Here is a 20,414-nt window from a genome sequence, read left to right as displayed (position 1 = left end):
TTTATTTTTTTTTGTTTTTTTTTTTTTTTTTTTTTTTTTAGAACTTCTATGAATTTTAATTTCAAATAGTTCCAGCACCTCACATATTTTGAGTAGGAAGAGTACTGGAATGGCCATCTCCTTAAGTCTTTCAATAAGTCACTTTCTCCTTCTGAAACTGTTTTCTCATAACATGGGGATGCTAGCATCCATCAGAGAGCTGAGAAGGTCGGAGGAGGAACTGATGGGACAGTTCTTCGTAAATTTTTGAATTATTTGTGTTTTCTTGTCACATTCCTCTAACCTATTGTTATTTTCTTCCGTCCTCACACCTTTCCCGTGTCCTGCTTACATGTCGATACAAATGTACAAATTCAAACTGTGTGGGATAGCATTGATCTTCACTCTCCCCTCATCTAGCCTAGTGGCGTTCAGACTTTAATGTGTGTACAGAACACCTGTGGGACTTAAAGTGTTGATCCCTGCCAACCTTCCTCTCCTTCCCGTTCCCAAGATTCTGCTGAAAAAGAGAAAGGTCCGGAGGTCTGGATTTTAATGACCACAGTTGGTAATGGTGCTGCAGGTATCCCCTGGAAGACACGTGGAGAACATTGTCTTGTTCTGTCCTGTGCGCTGCCATCAGTCAATGAGTCTTAAGCATTTCTTAGGTTAACCCAGCTGTTCGGCTCTTTTCTATTTCTTTTTCATTTAGAATAGTGGTTCTCAATCCAGATTAAAGGACAAAGAGAAAGTGAAAAAAATACTGATGTGTAGGCGCCACCTGTGGAGACTCTGATTTCAGTCAGTCTGGGGTTGGGCCCCTGTGGTAGGTGTTTCATAAAAGCTCTTGCTGTGATTCTGATGTGTACCCAGCACTCAGAACTGACACGAAGCATGAAGAGCGTGGGTGAGGACCGGGACCGTTTGGTGTTTTGCACAGAAGATCATCGGTAAATCTCAGTAGTTTAGTTGACCTAAACTCCAGGCCGGTTAAATCAGAGTCTCTGGTGGTGGGACCCCTGGCATTTTTTTTTAAAAAGCTCATCAGATGATTCTGTTAAGTAGCTATGGTTGAGAAACTATTTAAACTGATTTGAGACAGGATAGTAATGCCAAAGTTGAGATGTCAATGAAGAAGTTAAGTGTAAGAACCAGTTTGAAGGCGCTGGGCACCTCTTGGCCCTCACATCTACCTGACCCGTTTTCTACACCCTATGTTTCTTCCCCACCCCCTTCTTTTCCTTTTTAAAAATTTGAATTATTTATCCCAATTGGATAACAATACGCTGTGTGTTTAAAATAACTTTTCACTTTTTCCTAATGCTTCAAGGACGTCCTATTTTGTGTGAAGCTACTTACTGTAGTTTTCTTCTCTCCCTTCCCGCTCCTTCATATTTCAAATTTTTCAGTTTTAGTGATTTTTAATAGGAGTGTACATAGCATTATTATGCTCTCCTGCATTGGTGGTTTGTTTTTATACTGCTTTTTACTGGAGGTGTATGGAGTTTATTTCAACATGAGATGTGGAAGCATTCCTTCTTGGATAAAGCCATCACATCATATAATAATCATCTTTGTTGCAGCTAGTGTGTGAGCAATGCAATTATAGTTTGAAATAGTTGAAAATGTTTGAAAATAATCCAGTGTGATTTAGCTAAATCTGCTCAGAAATGATGCTTTGCCTTGATGTTTTATTACAATATCTAAATATTCCAGTTATGAACAAAAACTTAGCAGAAAGCAAAAAACTGTTGTGAAATGCAAAGGTGTTTTTGTTCTGTTGCAGGGGATTATTTATTTCAATCTCAGACAGAGGTCATGTTAGATCAATTGTGGATAACTGGCCAGAAAATCATGTTAAGGTACTACTAATAGCACAACCTTCCTCTTCACAATGTGTTTTCTTTCTTTGTAAGTTACCTCTGAATTTCCAAGAACAGTTTTCATTGTTGCTCTGATTTATTTTGCATTTACGTACATGCAGATTTAGTGCTCCGAGGAGATCAGGATAGTAATAATTACTAAACGGGTGACCAGTGCAGAGTTTACCCTGGGTGAGAAATTGGAGCTAGTTCACAAGGTGAACCTCTTACTGTCGATACCACTGGTGTTTCTTACCCTCTTTGTGTTCCTTTTCTGTTTCAGTTAATATTATTCTTGGAAGAGAAAATACATTACAATGCCATAAAAAAACTTTTATTTTGGTGGGTGGTGAGAGGATTTATTATGCCTTTTTTCTTCTAAACCTCAAATAGATTTAGATCCAGAAGCAAGTATAAAACTCTTAGAGTTTCATTTATAATAAATATAAATTTTTATCAGTCTGGCTGTCTTTCATAAAATAAAATCTGATGACTTATTTAAGATCTTTTGGTAGCTTTAGTGCTTTTACAGGCAGTAACCTTACTTGCCTTTATAAAATGTCTTCCTCCCCAAAATAATCTTTAATGAATAATTATTAGTTCTAGCAATCTAGAAAAAATTTGGTCAGCTAATTAAAAAACTTTGTAGGTAGGTGTATATTGTATTCTAGATCTTTTCCGCCTACTGTTGCTAAGGTGTTTTCTTGTTTGGCCTAGGTCATTACGTGGGAGTAGCATGTTCATTTCTAAACTTGATTTTCTCCTCTGGTTGATCTCTGTCCGAAGTTTGCCTGCCTCTCCCTGGTTTAGTCTTTGTGAAGATATATAAGTTGACCCTCCAGTCAGAAGCATTGTTCCTAAACCAAAGACAGAGGAAAATCAGACCCAGTTCATTTTCATTTTTACACCAAGATTCTAGAAATCCTAGAATTTTAAGTATGCTTGGTTGGTTTACGTTGGAAGTTAATCAAGAAACAATTTTTGTTTTTAAAAGAGTGAAATATATGAAGAGAATCTTTTTTCAAATACTTTAGTACCCCATTTTTGACAACTTTTAATTTGTATGTGTTTTTTGTAATTAAGGCTGTTGTGGTGACTGATGGAGAGAGAATTCTGGGTCTTGGAGATCTGGGTGTCTATGGAATGGGGATCCCAGTAGGAAAACTCTGTTTGTATACAGCTTGTGCCGGAATAAGGCCTGACAGATGCCTGCCCGTGTGTATTGATGTAGGAACTGATAATCCAGTGAGTAAAACCGTTTTTCCCCTTTGATCTTCCTGTCACATTTAACAACAAAAATTTTTTTATATTCTTCTTTTGAAGATACTATAAGATGGGAAAATGTTGTGATTAAAGTTAGTCTGTCTTAAACTGTGCTTTTGCTATTTATACAAGTAGTAAATTAAGCCTATTGAGAGTTTCTTGAAGAAAATATAATAAATTTTTAAATATTACAATAGTAGTTTTTATGTTTTGCAATTCTTGTTTTATAGAGTATGTTTAAACTGGTGATGTAACAAAATGATTTTATTTTTACATTTGGTCTATTTTGTAGGCACTCTTAAAAGATCCATTTTACATGGGCTTATATCAGAAAAGAGATCGATCACAACGTTATGATGACCTGATTGATGAGTTTATGAAAGCCATTACTGACAGGTATTTTTTAAAAGGTTGAGTAAATGCAAGAATCTTTAATTAACAGAAGAAAGGAACCACAGTTTTCTTTTCCTTTATCTCTTTTGAAGACGGGTACAAGGAGATTAAATGTTTGAGAATTTGAGTTCTGTCCTGCCTGCTTAGATGTGCTGATGCTGGTGACACCCTTATACTCTGCCTTGCTTTCCTGACTTATCTGACCTGCTGTGGGAAGTCTGTACTCCCCGCTCTTGCCAGACCCTCCTGCCCAGGTCTTCCAGCCCTTGGCCTCTGGGCTCACTTGCACCGTTCCTGGGACTTGTGCAGCCTTTGTGTTTTAAACTTGCTGATCAGTGGGGCTCCTGAGTGGCTCAGTCAGTTAAGTGTCTGACTTCGGCTCAGGTCATGATCTCACGGTTCATGAATTCATGCCCCGCATCAGGCTCTCTGCTGTCAGAGCAGAGCCTGCTTCAGATCCTCTCTGTCTGTCTCTCTGCCCCTCCCCTACATGTGCTCACTCTCCCTCTCTCTCCCTCCCTCTCTCAAATAAATAAACATTTAAAAAATAATAATAAATTTACTGACCACCGGTCCTCCTCTCTCTCCACCTCTGCAGCATCTGACCACGTTTTCTACTACTTCATCTTTGAAATTCTCTCTTCTGTCGATTACTGATTCCTACTTGGTCTTTCTCTCACCTTTTTCTGTCTTTTGTTATCTTTACTGGTTCTTGCTCTCGTCTGTTAACTGGGTGAGTCCATAGTTCTCTTCTCTTTGAGTCATGTGAGCCATGACCTTCAGGCACATGACTCCTGAACCTGTCTCTAGCCCCACCCCTCTGTGAGGTCTGCATTTCTAACATCCCATCTAGACATTTTGTTGCTACTTCGTATTTGTGTCCAAATCCACTCCTTCCCTTAACAAGCTGCTTCTCTGCTCTTTAGCCAGCTTCTGTTAATGGCAGCAACATTTTCCCGCTGGCCAAAACTTTGCTTTTGATATCATCTTTGACTCTTCCGTCTTTCCCCATCAGCCGTCTACAGTGTCTGTCAGTCCTCCGACCCAGGTGGTAGTGCCACTTGGGTGCCTCAGGGATCCATTTCCTCTTTTCCATTGCCACAGCCTTCCTGCAAATCCTCCTCTCTCTCCGGGATGCTTCTAAACCTTCCTCCAGCTTCTCTCCTCTCCATTTCATCTCCACCTTACCTCTCTTGTTTTGTTCTTTCAGGGCCCAAATGAAGTCTCATCTCCTTTTCAAGCCTTCCCTACCCAAATTCACCAAGATGATCGATGTCTTTTTTTCTGTAATGACAGTGAACTCATGCAGAAATTATTTTTTAATCTCTTTAATATATACTCTTACTTAATATGCTCTCCTGTGTTGCTGTTTAACTGCTAGTATAGGGAGAATATACATGTCAAATAGATACTTTATGAGACTCAGAGATAAAATCTCTTTCTTTTTAGGGAGTTGATTTCATGCTTATATGTGCTTGGTAACACTTGGATATAGTTTATGACAATTAATATCCCATAGGTCGTACCTTTTTACATTTCTACTCCAGTTTTTCACAGGCTCTCTGAAAATTGCCAGGTGCCCTTAAATGGGCTAACATAATATGTTATTTTTAAGTGGGATCATAAAGAATATTAGACACAAAAGCTATTTAATAGTGGTATTTGCAACACAGTCATTATGGGTTTTGCTGCTTTTAGATATGGACAGAACACACTTATTCAGTTTGAAGACTTTGGAAATCATAATGCATTCAGATTCTTGAGAAAATACCGAGAAAAGTATTGCACCTTCAATGATGATATTCAAGGTAAAGCAAAAAGAAAACCTTAGGTTTTTGACCCTTACTTTCTTTAAATGTTTTTAATGTGTCCCTTTTTATGCTAAGAAATCTTCTTTCCCATACAGGGACAGCTGCGGTAGCTCTGGCTGGTCTTCTTGCAGCGCAGAAACTTATCGGGAAGTCATTCTCAGAACACAAAATCTTATTTCTTGGAGCAGGAGAGGTAAGTTTTGGTGAGCTTTTAGAGTTTAAAACCAACATCTTCCTTTAGAATTGGAAAATGGGGCATGATGAACTTTTAATTTTGCAGAGATCTTGTATGAATTGAAGATCTCTGTTGTAAAGTAGATAATTTAAAATATGTTTAGAGAGAATATTACAACCAATCAACTTCTGTGGGATTCGTTAGTGAAGAATAAACCAAATATTGCAAGTAACATAGAATCCTCCTATATAAAGTAACTCGAGCATCGTGCCACACCCTCATCTTTAGTTTTAAAATTTATATTTTGTTGGACAGGCTGCTCTTGGAATTGCAAACCTCATAGTTATGGCTATGGTGGAAAATGGCCTTTCCGAAGAAGAGGCACAAAAGAAAATCTGGATGGTTGACAAGTTTGGTTTATTATTTAAGGTAAGGTATTTAAATCTTGGAGAAGCAAAAGAATGTTGTTACCATGGTGTTTTTAGTTTGCTTTTTAAAAATATTATCGATCCTTAAAGTACTGTATTGCACCGAACTATCCAGATTGTGCCAGTTGGGGACCTTCCAGTATATTCTCAACAGAAATCCTCCCGTCTTTTTTTGTTTTTAAGTTTATTTATTTTGATTTATTTATTTATTTATTTATTTTTTTGAGAGAGAGAGAAAAAGAGAGAGCATACTCATGAGTGGAGGAAGGGCAGAGAGAGAGAGAGAGAGAGAGAGAGAGAGAGAGAGGGAGAGAATCCCAAGCAAGCTCTGCGCTGTTGGAGCCTGACATGGGGCTTGATCCCAGGAACTGTGAGATCATGACCTAAGCTGAAATCAAGAATCCGATGCTTAACTGACTGAGCCACCCAGGCATCTCCAGTCTACTTTTTGTCTTTTATAAAGACCGTTGCTTTTTATTCAAATCATAGTCTTCATGTTGGCACCAGACATTTTCTTTCTTGCTTTGTTCTCTGACTCTTATGAGATCAGGTAGCCATACAAATAAGATTGTACTTGACCTTTCTAAAACTAGGCTTTCAATGGGGACTCAGAAGTTTCTAATTAAATTGTTAGCTCGAAATCTGACGTTTGAACAGAAATTCTTTAACCATTTGGAGATCATAATCCCTTGTAGCTATCTTAACAGAAGTCCACGGACCTTTTCTTGAAGCCAGTTTATGGATAAGAAGCTTCTATCCCAGATGATTTTAGTATCCTTTGGACCTCCTAGCATTGATTGCCATTTTTAGTATCTTAAGAAATGCCTTGTGTCTTATATTGTGTAACACATTAAAATATAGGTAAACTGTTCCATAGTAGAACCTGTCCAGTACACAATGCTATTATATTTTTGTTGTATATAATGACATACAGCAGTTACTTGAAATATACATCTTTGGGGCAAGCTTATTTCCGTGTGCTTTGTTTCCATCCTGAAATCTTTCCTTCTTAATTAGTACTTACAACTATTGGTAAAAAAAGTGAAATGAAGAGTATGTGAATAAAAAATTTTGAGTGCTTAAACTATATATAATTTTAAATAGTAGTTTAAAAGGCACCAGACATTGTGATAAAACTCTACAGGTATTATGTCATTTAATCTTTTAAAAAATTCTGTGAAATTTTACAAATAAGGAAACTGCAGTTTGAAATGGGCAGGTGATTTTTCCAAGGTCATCCGCTTATAAGTCATGTATGGAAGAGTCACACCCGAGCAGCCTGACTGTGCTGCCTCCCAAGCGAGCTGTAGCCACTGTATTTGCTTGTATATCAAATACAAGGATTATAAACCTTGTGCTTTGAGAAGGCTATTGGCAGAATACATATTTTTACTGGTGCCCAGTTTGGTGCTTCTTTTTGTGTTCATTTTCACAGATGTTTTGTGATTCTTTTTAATAAACGAGTCCACTCAAGAATGAATATGGTATTGATTAGCACCAATGAGAATCTCTGTATATCTGCAAGTTAAAGTATATTATTCTTTTAGGGTGGGTGGATAGCCTAACCTGTGGGTTTTAGGTGTCCAGTCTCTCCTGGTGACCCAAACACTGCCCTCCTTTTTGAGACTGTGAGAGTTTCCTGTTGAACCCCCATAGTGGAAAGCAGGCACAGGAAGCCCCTGTTCTGAAAACCTGGATCTATTGAGGCTAGGTGTCAGTCCTGTAATCAACTTCCCAGCCAACGGATGGTGGTGTGTTGCTTTTCCCAAACCACGCTAGTTCTTATCTGGGGCTCTTCTGGAATTCTGATGGAAAGTTTCACCTCAGCAGCCTGGTCTTCTCTTCTGCAAAAATAAGGGAATAGATTTCTCAGCCTGGTTGGTTTTTGCGTTCAGTGCTTGCTTTCATTTGCTGAGAAATTCACTGTTCTGGTTTGTCAGTGGTGTCTCTCCTGGCCTTGTAATACTACTAAGGATTTCATTTCTCTAATTTTTGGCCTGGGATTTGGGGAGGAAAGCATGGTCTTCATTCAGCCATCTTGAGCCACAATTCCCTGTCCTCTTGTTTCAAAACTCTTGCCAGTACAAGCCCATGATGTCTGTCTGCAATTCTGAATTCCTTAAAGCTCTGAAACCCCAAAGTTTTTTCTGAAATTGGTAACAAATCTCACTGATTTGAACTTATCTGGTAGCAAAACCAGAGAGGGCATTTATAGTACTATTCATAAGTTTTGTTTGCTTTGGGGTGTCCGTGGTGAGAAGATTTATAATACTTGCTGTATTACCATAATGCATTTCTAAAATGTGAAAAATTCTATATTCCAAAATGCATCTAACTCAGATAAGGGGATTGTAAGTCTTTGTGCCCTGTTGGATTTAAAAGCACTTAACAAAGTAAACCAAAGTACGTTTTTGAGAGGGACTAGAAAGTTTCTGGTTATGACGAGATTGGATTTATGTTTTATATGTGGGTTTTGTGGACACTGCAAAGATAGAAGTGCAAAGGATAGAGGTTGAAGAGAAAGGAAATGCGAATGAAAAGACATTCGTATTATAGAAACAATATGTGATGGATAATGATGTCTTTTCGATTAATTCTCTGTTAAGCATTTACTAAAAAAAATACTGTATTTCCCCCCACAATTTCAGGGACGGAAAGCTAAAATCGAGAGCCATCAGGAGCCATTTGCTCACTCAGCCCCAGAGCGTATACCTGATACATTTGAAGATGCAGTAAATATACTCAAGCCTTCAGCTATAATTGGTAAGTAGAGTTGTTGACAAATCCTTGTATCACGTACTGTATGTTGCTGGTCATAACTCTCACACAGGAGCACTAAAAATGAAATGACTGATTTTATCTCACTTTCAGCATGTGATTTTGTTTTCTGTGAAAGCCTTTTCGTCGTAGTGTGTAAAGTTCAGTTAACAGATGCTGCTTGCACTTTTAAGTGCTGGAAGCTGCGCAATTGACCATGCTTTGCTTTTAGAGTTGGTGTGACTGACCATTGCACTCACAACCTGAAAAGACCAAGGTCACCTGACAGACTGAACCAAGAAAGTTCTATGCAGAGTCAAAGCTTTGCATTGGCAACAAAGCAGAAAGCTTTGGTACGTTTTGAAAGTCAGGCATTGCATAGCTGACTTCCAGCTATGCCAGAATGGCACTGAGTTCATACCAGGAAATGTAAGTCTTTTTTTTAAAGGTTGGTTTATTTATTTTGAGAGAGAGTGGGGAGGAGAGAGAGAGAGAAAGAGATAATACGAGTAGGGGAGGGGCAGAGAGAGAGAGATTGACAGAATCCCAAGCAGGCTCCATGCCATCTGTGGAGAGCCTGATCTGGGGCTTGAACTCATGAACTGAGATCATAACCTGAGTCGAGATCAAGAGTCAGACGCTTAACCGACTGAGCCACCCAAGTGCTCCGAAAATATCAGTCTTTAAAAGAGGAGCTATTTCAATTCCTATACAGCTGTAAGATTTGAATCTGTAATTTTTTAATAATTTTATCACTTTCTTGAAGAAGCCGTATTGAATTTTAAATAGTAAACCAGTCACACACCATAAGTTTCTATGGCCATTAGCTTCTTCATTGATTAGAACTCATAATTGTTATAGAGCAAAAGGACATCTTGAAGATCATCCAGTCAATTTCTCTCAAAACTCTCTATGGAAACCTAAGAATCTGTCCATTCAGTCTATCTCTGGAGGGTCAAGAAAACAAAAATTTTTAATGTTTAATTATTGTAGTCCTCATGGACTCCTAAAAATAGGTTTTCACACCTCCACATGGAGAAACACTGAATATAAGTTCCTATTTTACATAAGAAAAACAAGCTCAGAGATGGTAAACAGCCTGCCCAAGATTGATGAGTATTTCATCTATACAGGAGTGACTGAGCAGGCACTAAAACTCTGGTCTCCAGATCAGTATTTCTCTTTATTACATATCAGTTTATAAAATGGAATTGAAAATTAGTTGTTTTGACTGTTGTATCCAAGCATTCTTACGGGATGAACTGGAAGAGTGCCCAGCTGAGGCACTGCTTGGTGCTCCCCGGGGCATGTCGTGGTGGGTCTTCCTCACGCCGTGCCTCTGTGGCCCTGCGTACTTGGCACCTGGTACAGGTTTTCTCATTTTCTCTTTACTGGTTTTTTTCTCAATTGTAAACCGTGTTATGCTCATTTTTATATCCCAGTGGCCTAACACAGTGTCTGAGACACTGCAGGGGCCTAATAAAAAGGGCATTAAATTCCACCATGAAGTAGATTGCTTTCATCAAGATGATTTGTTATCCCTTCTGAATTTCTGGTATTTTGTGATGAAACCAGAGTTTTGACAATTTAACATTTGAGATGCAAGTTTTTATCTTTTTAAAATTCATTTCTAATTGTGGTAAAACACACATAATGTAAAATTTGCCATCCTAACCATTTTTAGACGAACAGCTGGGTAGTTAGGTGCCTTCACGTTGCCGTGTGGCCAGGCTCCAGGACTCCACGTCTCGCAAAACTGAAACTCCACACCCATTGAACAGATACTTGCCCCCAGCCCCGGGCAGTCACCCTTCTACTTTTTATATCTATGAATTTGGCGACTTTAGGTATCTCCGAGAAGCGGAATCCAACAGTGCTTGTCCTTTTGTGACTGGCTTCTTTTACTTAGCATGATGTCCTCGGGGTTCCTCTATGTGGTAGCAAGGTTTATCTAATTAATTACACAGAGCCGGAGGTAGTCTTCTGCTCTTCTTTTGTTTCCTACAATTCACTATGTTTGGGGTAAACAATAAGTATTTAACTGAAAACTTTTAGAATTTTCTTGTTTTCAGATTCGAGATTTTGTTCCCATGGCATTTCCTCAGCTGTACAAAATCCATGTCCGTAATGGGAGTCGACCTGTGCTTTTGTTGTATTCAACCTATTGTAGAAATGCTATTGATAAGAATTGTTTTATTTTACCTGTAATGAAGTTGCTTTCTTCCCCCTTGTGTATTACAGGAGTTGCAGGAGCCGGCCGCCTTTTCACCCCCGATGTAATCAGAGCCATGGCTGACATCAACGAGAGGCCTGTAATATTTGCACTGAGCAATCCTACCGCAAAGGCTGAATGCACGGCTGAAGAAGCATATACACTTACAGAGGTACTGAAGATAACTATGAGTTGGTTACGTCTATTATTTTCTCTCTAGTGGCCTGTACATATACAGTCTTGTGTAATTCTTTCCACTGTTACTCTGGAGATTCCAGTGTGTACCCATGGATTGTCAAATTCTGATATTACTACTCATTGGAAATCCTGAAAGCAGTTACCTTATATTTCCATTTTAACACTCTCATATCTTGTGTGTCTTATTGTGCATTTTATTTATTTGTTTGTTTATGTTTATTTATTTATTTATTTTGAGAGAGGAGTGAGAGAATCCCAAGCAGGTGCAGAGCCCAATGCAGGGCTCAATCTCTCAATGGTGAGATCACAACCTGAGCCGATATCAAGAGTCCGACGCTTAACCAACTGAGCCATCTAGGCGCCCCATGGTCATACATTTTAATTTTCTCTATATTTTAAATCCCCAAAGACCTAATTATTCTAAACACAAAGTATTCATTTTGGTGCATTTTGATATTTTCTGTTGCCATTCTGTCCTTCCTATATGTCTGTGCTTTTATCTTGGATCATTCTCCTTCTACCAGAAAAACTTTCCTTGAGTGTGGGTCTGATGAATTCTCTTGAGAATTGTTTTATTTTCCTTCATTTTGAAGGATATTTTCACTGTGCATAGAAATAAAGGTTGACAGAGACTTTATTTTAGCCCTTTGAAGACATTATTCTCTTGTTTTCTGATTTCTGTTTTCCTTTGGATATACCATTTTGTCTTGGGTCTTACTACAGTGAGCGTAGATGTGTTTTTCTTTGTATTTATTCCCCCTGAGACTCTGAGCTCTTTATCTCGATGCCCTGTTTTGTGGTCTGTGTTGACAGTATCTCTGATTTGGCGGCATTCTCCCTCTCCTCCTGTGGGACTATAGTTGTATGAATGTCAGACTTTTTCACCATCTCTCTTGTATCTCCTACTCTAGTTTTTATATATGCCATCCTGTTTGCAGACTGTGTTTTCATCTGGTGATTTTCTTTGAACTTCTCTTCCAGCTTGCAGATTCTTTTTTAAGCAATGCTAATCCTTTGTTGGGTTCTTAATTTTATTGTGTTTTTCCTTTGTAGAATTTCTGTTTTTCTAATTATTTAGTGACACAGACATACAAAGATGTTATTATAGAAATAATTCATAAATAAATTCTGCTTTCTTGCCCTCACATTTCATAAAGCAATTCTTTTTACCCTCTTCAAACATATCTTCACTGTCGTGTGTGTCTCTATGAGGACCATTGTTCTCCGTCATCTGACAGCTGTCAGGAACACATTTTTACTTTCATCCAAATTGTTTTAAGATTTAGTTCTTTTGAATTCTTTAACACTGCCACAGGCTTATATTCCCAGTTACAAGTATCTGCTCATGTGATCCAATGGGTCAAATTCTTGAGTGTTAAATCCACTAACACCGAGGGTCCACTGTACTTCAAAGAATAATCATTATACCATTGGTAAAATGGTATAATACACATTTTTAGTTGTAGAGGAAAGAAGACAAAAGCATTGTCTACATGCTTCTTATTCTGTCCGGTGTTCAGCTGCCATGTCAGTTTGTCCATCCATCTGGGTGGAGATCGTTCAGTTTCCTATAAATCTCCTTTTATTTAATCCAAGTAGCTGTTTAAACATGACCTACTTTAGTCATACCTCAAGTTTTCCAAGATAGGTTATCCCGTTTGAGAACTACTGTTTTCTTGCTCTTTGTGGGGTTTGTTTTTGTTTTTGTTTTTTTGCCAAGGAGGAGTAGGGCAGGTGGGATTTGGCACAGGGAAATAGTATTTAAAGGATTTATGAATTTACTTTCAGATACTCTTCAATTTCATGGACATCTAATTCTCTTAGAAATAGTGAATATTCAGGGCACCTGGGTGGCTCAGTTGGTTGAGTGTCTAGTGTCGGCTCAGGTCACGATCTCACGTCTTATGGGTTCAAGCCCCGCATCAGGCTCTGTGCTGACAGCTCAGCCTGGAGCCTGCTTCAGATTCTGTGTCCCCCCCCCCCCCCTCCTCCCTCCCCAAAAATAAATAGGCATTAAAAACTTTTTAAAAGACATATTGAATATGCTAGTAACATTATATGCCATTGTTGAGCATAGTACTAGAAGTGACACGACAAATTTGGAGACTTATTTTTTTTCAACAAGGCAACATGCCATATTTCTCTGGAGTAATAATGTGGGTATATCATATGCTTGTTGTGTAAACTGCCTAACTGGGGCATTATAGCGCAGTGGAAAGATCATGGGCTTTGGAGTTATAAAAAAAAATCTGGATTCAAGTATAACTGCTACAGTTGTGATGTGTGACTTTTTACAAAGCCCTTGGACATCTAAGGCATAGTTTTATGAGAATTGTTTTATCTCAGTGAGATAGAGATGATAATCTCAGAAGCTTTCTTATGCAGGCTATACCTGGTATAGAGCCTGAAACAGCAGACGGACAGTCAGTGGTCACAATTTAATTTTTGTGTTCCCCTTCATTCACAGGTGTTTATAGCAATCTTTGTTATTCAGGGTGGCCTTTGTTGGCCCATCTACATTTTAAGCTTTTTAAAGGAAAAAGAAGTGTCAAGTTTTTTAAGTTTATTAATGGGCAATTTTCAACTTTATTTGAATGTGTGTGAAGCATAAAACCTCATTCTAGGGGTGCTGGCTGGTTCAGTAGTGGATTGAGTGTCTGGCTCTTGATTTTTTCTCAGGTCATGATCCCAGAGTTGTGGAATCAAGTCCAAATGCTGAGCCTGACTCAGATTCTCTCTCTCTCCCTCTGCCCTCTCCCTGACTTGTGCTCTTTTTCTTCCTCTCTGTAACATAAAACAAACAAAACCCCCTCATTCTATAAGAATTTTTTTTTTAGTATTTATTTATTTTGAAAGAGAGTGCAAGAGGAAGAGGGGCAGAGAGAGGGGAAAAGAGAATCCCAAGCAGGCTCTGCACTGTCAGCACAGAGCCCGATGCAGGGCTCGATCCCATAAACTATGAGGTCATGACCTGCACCAAAATCAAGAGTTGGACGCTTAACCAACTGAGCCACCCAGGCCCCATCTAATAAGAATTTTAGTGAAAGGATTATGTTATAAAGTGAATTATGTCTGTTCCCAAATAATATATTGGTCTGTTTTAGTACAGGATTTAATTTTGTTTTGATTCATTGTTTTGATTCACCTCAATATTTTAGTCCACAGAAAGTAACAAATTGAGGTTCTTTCCTTTCTTAACAGGGAAGGTGTTTGTTTGCCAGTGGCAGTCCATTTGAGCCAGTGAAACTCAGTGATGGGCAAGTATTTACACCAGGCCAAGGAAACAATGTATATATTTTTCCAGGTAAATGCTACCATTATTTATGTTAAAGAGCAATGTTTAATTATGTTAAAGTACTTCACCAAATTCCTTAGAATTTAGGAATAAAATGAATAGTAGTATTTATAGAATTTTGGTATGTTTGTACAGGGAAACTAAAAGAATTCAGCAAATCCAGTTTGCTTTATTTACTCTATAAATGTATTTATTGATATCATTCATTAAATTTGTTTTTATTACAGAACTAATGTACTACATGGTATATAAAAATGCAGAAGGAACAGAATGTTTTAAAATTATTTAAGCCTCTTCATCTTCCTTTGGTATCTCTTTTAAGTTTTTATTTAAATTGCAGTTAACATACAGTGTAAATTCGTTTCAGGTATACAATATAGTAATTGAACACTTCCATACAACACCTGGTGCCCATCACAACACATGCCCTCCCTTATCCCCATCACCTATTTAACCCATCCCTCTTCCTGCCTACCTTCTGGTAACCATCACTTTGTTCTCTGTAGTTAAGAGTCTGTTTCTTGGTTTGCCTCTCTCTCTTTTCCCCTTTGCTCATTTTTCTTGTTTCTTGAATTCCACGTAGGAGTGAAATCATATGGTGTTTGTCTTTCTCTGACCTATTTTGCTTAGCATAATACTCTCCAGCTCCATCCATGTTGTTGCAAATGGCAATATTTCACTGTAGTTAAGAGTCTGTTTCTTGGTTTGCCTCTCTCTCTTTTCCCCTTTGCTCATTTTTTTTGTTTCTTGAATTCCACATAGGAGTGAAATCATATGGTGTTTGTCTTTCTCTGACCTATTTTGCTTAGCATAATACTCTCCAGCTCCATCCATGTTGTTGCAAATGGCAATATTTCATTTATGGCTGAGTAATATTCCTGTGTGTGTGTGTGTGTGTGTGTGTGTGTGTGTGTGTGTGTGTGTCACATCATCTTTAACCATTCATCAGTCAATAGGCTGCTTACGGAATGAAAGAAGATATCTGCAAGTGACATATCTGATAAAGGGTTAGTATCAAAATAAGTAAAGAACTTCTAAAACTCAACACCCAAAAAACAATCCAATTTAAAAATGGACATGGATAGACATTTTTCAGAAGAATATGGCCAATAGATACATGAAAAGATGCTCAACATCATTGATCATCGGGGAACTACAAATCAAAACTACAGTGAGATATCATCTCACACCTGTCAGAATGGCTAAATCAACAACACAAGAAACAACAGATGTTGATGAGAATATGGAAAAGGGGAAACCCCTATTGCACTGTTGGTAGGAATGCAAACTAGTAGAGCCACTCTGGAAAGCACTATGGAGGTTCCTCAAAAAGTAGAAAGTAAAACAGCTATATAATTCAGCAACTGTACTACTAGGTATTTACCCAAAGAATGCAAAAATACTAATTCAACGGGATACATGCACCCTGATGTTTATAACAGCATTATCAACAATAGCCAGATTATGCAAACAGCCCAAGTGTTCTCTTGGTACCTCATTATCTTCTCAGCTGTAACCACTGCCAGTGGTTTGCTTTGATTTTTTCTGATGGTTACCGTCATCACTGATAGATTTATCTTCCCTTATCTTGATTCCAGCTATAGCCCATATGTATGAACCTCCTACTGTAAAATATAATACTGTCCACATACCTCCTTGCTGCTTCTCTCGACCTCTCAATTTGTGTTACTACTTTTAGTTTTTCGAGTATTTTTATATAACATATTTAAAGACCTTTTGATAACCACTTAAGACCATTTTTTAAAAAAATTTTAATGTTTGTTTATCTTAGAGAGACAGAGTGTGATTAGGGGAGGGGCAGAGAGAGAGGGAGACATAGAAACTGAAGCAGGTTCAAGGCTCTGAGCTGTCAGCACAGAGCCCTACGTGGGGCTTAAAGTCCAGAATCATGAGATCATGACCTGAGCCAAAGTCAGACGCTTAACTGACTGGGTCACCCAGGTGCCCCAAGACCGTTTTTATTAGCTTGCCACAGTTGAAAAATCTGGCACTTAACCTTCTTATCTGTTCTTACTCCATCTCTCAAGTTTGGTTGGTTACTATTTCTACACTGTAGAGAGGGTTTTTGGACGTTTCCGTTGGGTTTTGTTGTATCCTGTGCTTTGTCTGTGGATTGACTCTGAAATTATATGACTATAGATTATGTCTAAATGAGTATGATTTGAGTATGTAATTCTGTTACAAAATTTTTGAAACTCAAAAGTAAAAGTCTTTCAGGTATCAAGTATAGTGAATCTTTCTTTAATTTCTTGTTAGCTCCTGCTCCACAGTTGACTACTTCTTATGCCCCGTGTTACTGTCCTCTCTCACCCGCATGTATGCTCTTTCTGTCTCGGTGCTATTCCTCAAGTGTTTTTATTAAGCATAGATTTAAACTTCCCAAGTTTTTATGTACCTTCAACTGTCTTTATTTTGTCTTCTCACTTACAGTTTGGTTGGGTAGAGATTTGTAGATTAAAGGCCCATTCTCTCAGATCTTTGAAAATATTTTTCCTTTTAGTGGCCAGTGCTGCTGTTAAGAAATTTGATGTCGCTGAGATCCTCGTTTCTTCATATGTACTAGCTTTTTCTCCCTAAAAAGATTTAAAAATTTTCTCTTTAGATTTAGAACGCTTTAGAAAGCTTCCTAGGCTGCATCCAGGTTTAGGCTTGATTTCCATGTATTATGCATATCTGTGTGTGGGCCAGTTACACTGTACCTTCTTTTCCAAAGGATTTGTCGTAACTTTTTTTTCTTTCTCAATTTTTCCTTCCATTATTTCTGTTTTCTTCTTAGAGAACCTGTGTTAGACCATGGCCAAATCCTTCTTTTGTTCTTATAAATTTTATTTCACATATTCACCTCTGCCTTTTTTATTCTGTAATGTGGGGGATTTATGTGGTATTCATTCATCTGAGGTTTTTTTTAGCACTTTTAGTGTATGTTTCAAAAGTCTTTTTTTGTGGGGCGCCTGGCTGGCTGGGTCAGAGCATGCACTCTTGATGTCAGGGTTGTGAGTTCAAGCCCCATATTGGGTGTAGAGTCTGCTTAAAATAAAAATTTAAAAAATAACAACAACAAAACCAAAAATCTTTTTTTATAAAAATTTTCAAACATACACAAAAGCAGAGGGGAGAATGACGTCCCATGCTCCAGTCTCCCACATTAAAGCAGTTATCAACATGTAACCATATATTCCTACCCTTTCCTTCCTCACTGGGTTATTTTAAAGCAAATCAGAGACATTATATAATTTTGTTCATAACTACTTAAGTACATATCTCTAAAAAAGTAATTTTTTAATTTAAATATAACCATGATACTAGTATCACACCACATGAAATTAACAGTTGCTTAATATCACATATCATCGGGTTAGTAGGTTCAAATATTTTTTTTATTCCCAATACCCTTTTCTTATCCTAAAATCACTCTTTTTTTTAATAGCCACTTTTATTTTTTTTAAAGGTTGCAGCATCCCTTCAAATGTCTCCTAAGGGCTAAAATTCTTTTAAGTATTTCTTCTTTTGTGCTGTTCACTTTCTATAAATTTCTGGTGATCCTTAGTTGTTCGTTCATTTTAATGAAAGATTATGTTTAGTAAAATAGGGATTTGACCTGAATTTCTTTTGTACTTGTGTCTTTCTCCTTGTGGGCCTCTCCTTGAAGAGCTGACAGTAGCCTCTACGATTTGATGACAGGTAGAGTTTTGGTGTACGTAGGCTGGCATCAAGCAAGCATGTCACAACTGTTGTCAAAGTGAAGACTTTTTTAGCCTGTGAATATCCCAGCGCTTTTGTGTATGAACTTTCCTTCTTTTTCTTCCATGCAGCAGTTTATGTCTAGAGTTCTACCCTACTTATCTCTTGAGACCGAAGGTCTGTAGTAGAAACTCTCCCATCATCAGTGATCTCTTTCTCGAACTTGATAATGTTCAAAATCAAGCTATTCTATCCAACAATATTTTTTTTGCATAAAAGCATAAGAACATGGAAAAGAATACCTTTCTGCTCATTTTAACAAAGGCATTTTCTGTATCTTATTTAGCTAATAAGGAATTTGGCAATTGATTATTTTTATACAACAGTAAAAACTTCTAACTTTATTAATAACCATTATTAGCACTATAAATATAGGTGTAAAAACAAATTGATAGTGGAGGTAAACATGGGCTTTATAACGAGAGGACAAGAGTGTGTTTATATAGCAATTAAAAATGTAAGCCTCCAATAATATTTGAATTACCTAGTCCAGTAATTATAACTGGATGAAATAACAATAAAAATAAAACCTTAAAGTAGTCAAAAGGCTAACAAGATATTGACTGTAATGTGGGGGGTTTCTGTGACACTCATTCATTCATCTGTTTTTTAGCACTTTTAGTGTATGTTTCAAAAATCTTTTTTTGTGGGGAGCCTGGCTAGCTCAATCAGTAGAGCCTGCAACTCTTGATCTCAGGGGAATTCTGGATCGGGATTAGGGAAAGAACCAGAGCTCAGAAAACCAACATGTGAAGGAGTTTTAGGCTGGAAGCGTTCTCTGATCAGCAAGAAGTGGCTGAGCAGTAAAGCGGTGCATTTCCTGAAGGGAAGACCAGCATTAGCATCTGTCACCTGCCAGGGGTAGGATTCCAATGAACCACGAGGGGGCCGAGACCCTACAGCTGTACCTTGGAATAGGGGTATAGTTTGCACTATCACATCAGTGATCTAGAAAACCTCAAGCCTTATTCTGGCCTCCCAGCATCCACAGTGCCTGGCAGAAGCAAACAGAAATCTTCTGTGGAATAAGATAACACTACCCTAGTCTTCAAGTTACTTTCACAGGGTTTGAAATACACTCCCAGTTAAAAATTAAAAGATACAGAGGCACATAAACAGACAAGACAGCACAAGCCAAAAGTAGCAGAAACAACAGGAAAACTCTGGAATTCGAGATGTCAGACAGGTGCTATGAAGCAAATATGCTTCCTGTTAGTTTATGGGGATAAAACCAAACTTGAAAAATTCAGCCAGTAACACTAAATTCTAGCATTGAAAAATAAATTTTAAGAACTCAGTGAATGAGCGTATAGCAGATTAGACCAAAGGGAATTAAACTGTAAGATAGGCCAGAAGAAATGATCCAGAGGCCGAAAAAAGAGGAAAATATAGAAAAACAGATGTATATCTTTAATTGATATACTTTATTAAAGTCCCAGAAGATGGGCATGAGAATGAAGCACAGGCAATATTGGTAGCTTCATGGCGAGAATTTCTTAGAACCTGATGAATGATGTCAGTACACATACTCAGGATGCTTGGTGAAACCCCTGTGGGATAAAAAAAACTAGGCCACATCCAGGAACATCATTGTGAGGCTTTAGCTGACAACAACAAAATGAAGACTGAATGCAGCCAGAGCAAAAAGATTTCTTTGAAAGGAGCAATAATAATATATAGCTTGTCGGTTAAGTAGAGTTAAACTGTTGTGAGGGATTGCATTGTGCATCAGGAGAGTAAATTAGAGATTGACATGGAATTTTCATAAGGGTGCATGTAATAAATTTTAGGATAATCACTATAAGACTAGAAAAACTTCCCAGCTATCATGAGAGAGTGTTCGAGGAAGAAATGAAATGCTTTTTAAAAAAATATGAAAGCCAAGAATAAAGAGGAAAAAATGGATGTGCCAAATAGAAAAGAAAAATATAAGTAGATTATAGATCTCGCCCTAAATATTTAAGTAACAACATTAACTGTAGATAGCACAAATGCTCTACTTTCTAAAATATATATATTATCTAGAGGCTGGATTAAATAAGGAAGCTATTAACCACCTGATTTTCTTCTCATCCTTGGGTAATTAGATAATTAATTCTTGCCCACTCTGGCTGTTGGGGTACCTTTGGAATAGTGTAAAACTGAGAATTTCTAGACTGGAAGACGCCAGATAAAATTGAGGACAGAGGTGCCAGAAAGTAGGGTGATTAAAAGCCAAGTCACCATAGTGATACTCGGAGTGGGCTAGCCCCGTCCTCGTCTCAGAGCCATGAATCTTT

At 37.8% G+C, this 20,414-nt stretch overlaps 1 protein-coding gene and 1 long non-coding RNA gene across 5 annotated transcripts in view; one reads left to right on the top strand and one right to left on the bottom strand.

The window, feature by feature from the left end:
* The window catches only part of LOC144242607 (uncharacterized), a 51,319-nt gene that overhangs the window by 16,585 nt on the left and 14,320 nt on the right, over window positions 1-20,414 (bottom strand). Inside the window, exons 3-4 of one of the 4 annotated variants that reach the window (XR_013338390.1) lie at window positions 16,823-16,967; window positions 7,075-7,755 (exon numbers count right to left, since the gene is read on the bottom strand). The exons of 1 other annotated variant lie outside the window; for it this stretch is intronic. This is a non-coding gene — a long non-coding RNA (uncharacterized LOC144242607). Of the gene's footprint in view, window positions 1-2,362; window positions 2,699-7,074; window positions 7,756-16,822; window positions 16,968-20,414 lie in introns of those variants that run through there. 2 more of the 4 variants (XR_013338394.1, XR_013338392.1) reach the window with 2 other exon arrangements.
* Window positions 1-20,414, top strand: part of ME2 (malic enzyme 2) — a 48,899-nt gene that overhangs the window by 21,216 nt on the left and 7,269 nt on the right. Inside the window, exons 5-13 of the mRNA XM_077777577.1 lie at window positions 1,766-1,841; window positions 2,925-3,086; window positions 3,397-3,500; window positions 5,196-5,305; window positions 5,404-5,501; window positions 5,799-5,912; window positions 8,560-8,674; window positions 10,910-11,052; window positions 14,280-14,382. Coding sequence (XP_077633703.1) covers window positions 1,766-1,841; window positions 2,925-3,086; window positions 3,397-3,500; window positions 5,196-5,305; window positions 5,404-5,501; window positions 5,799-5,912; window positions 8,560-8,674; window positions 10,910-11,052; window positions 14,280-14,382 — 1,025 coding nt within the window. The remainder of the gene's footprint in view (window positions 1-1,765; window positions 1,842-2,924; window positions 3,087-3,396; window positions 3,501-5,195; window positions 5,306-5,403; window positions 5,502-5,798; window positions 5,913-8,559; window positions 8,675-10,909; window positions 11,053-14,279; window positions 14,383-20,414) is intronic.

Source organism: Crocuta crocuta, unplaced genomic scaffold (assembly GCF_008692635.1).
Source record: "Crocuta crocuta isolate KB4526 unplaced genomic scaffold, BGI_CrCroc_1.0 scaffold36, whole genome shotgun sequence".
NCBI lineage: Eukaryota > Metazoa > Chordata > Mammalia > Carnivora > Hyaenidae > Crocuta > Crocuta crocuta.
The sequence above is the reverse complement of the archived record's forward strand: the minus strand, read 5'-3'. Positions and strand labels throughout refer to the sequence as shown.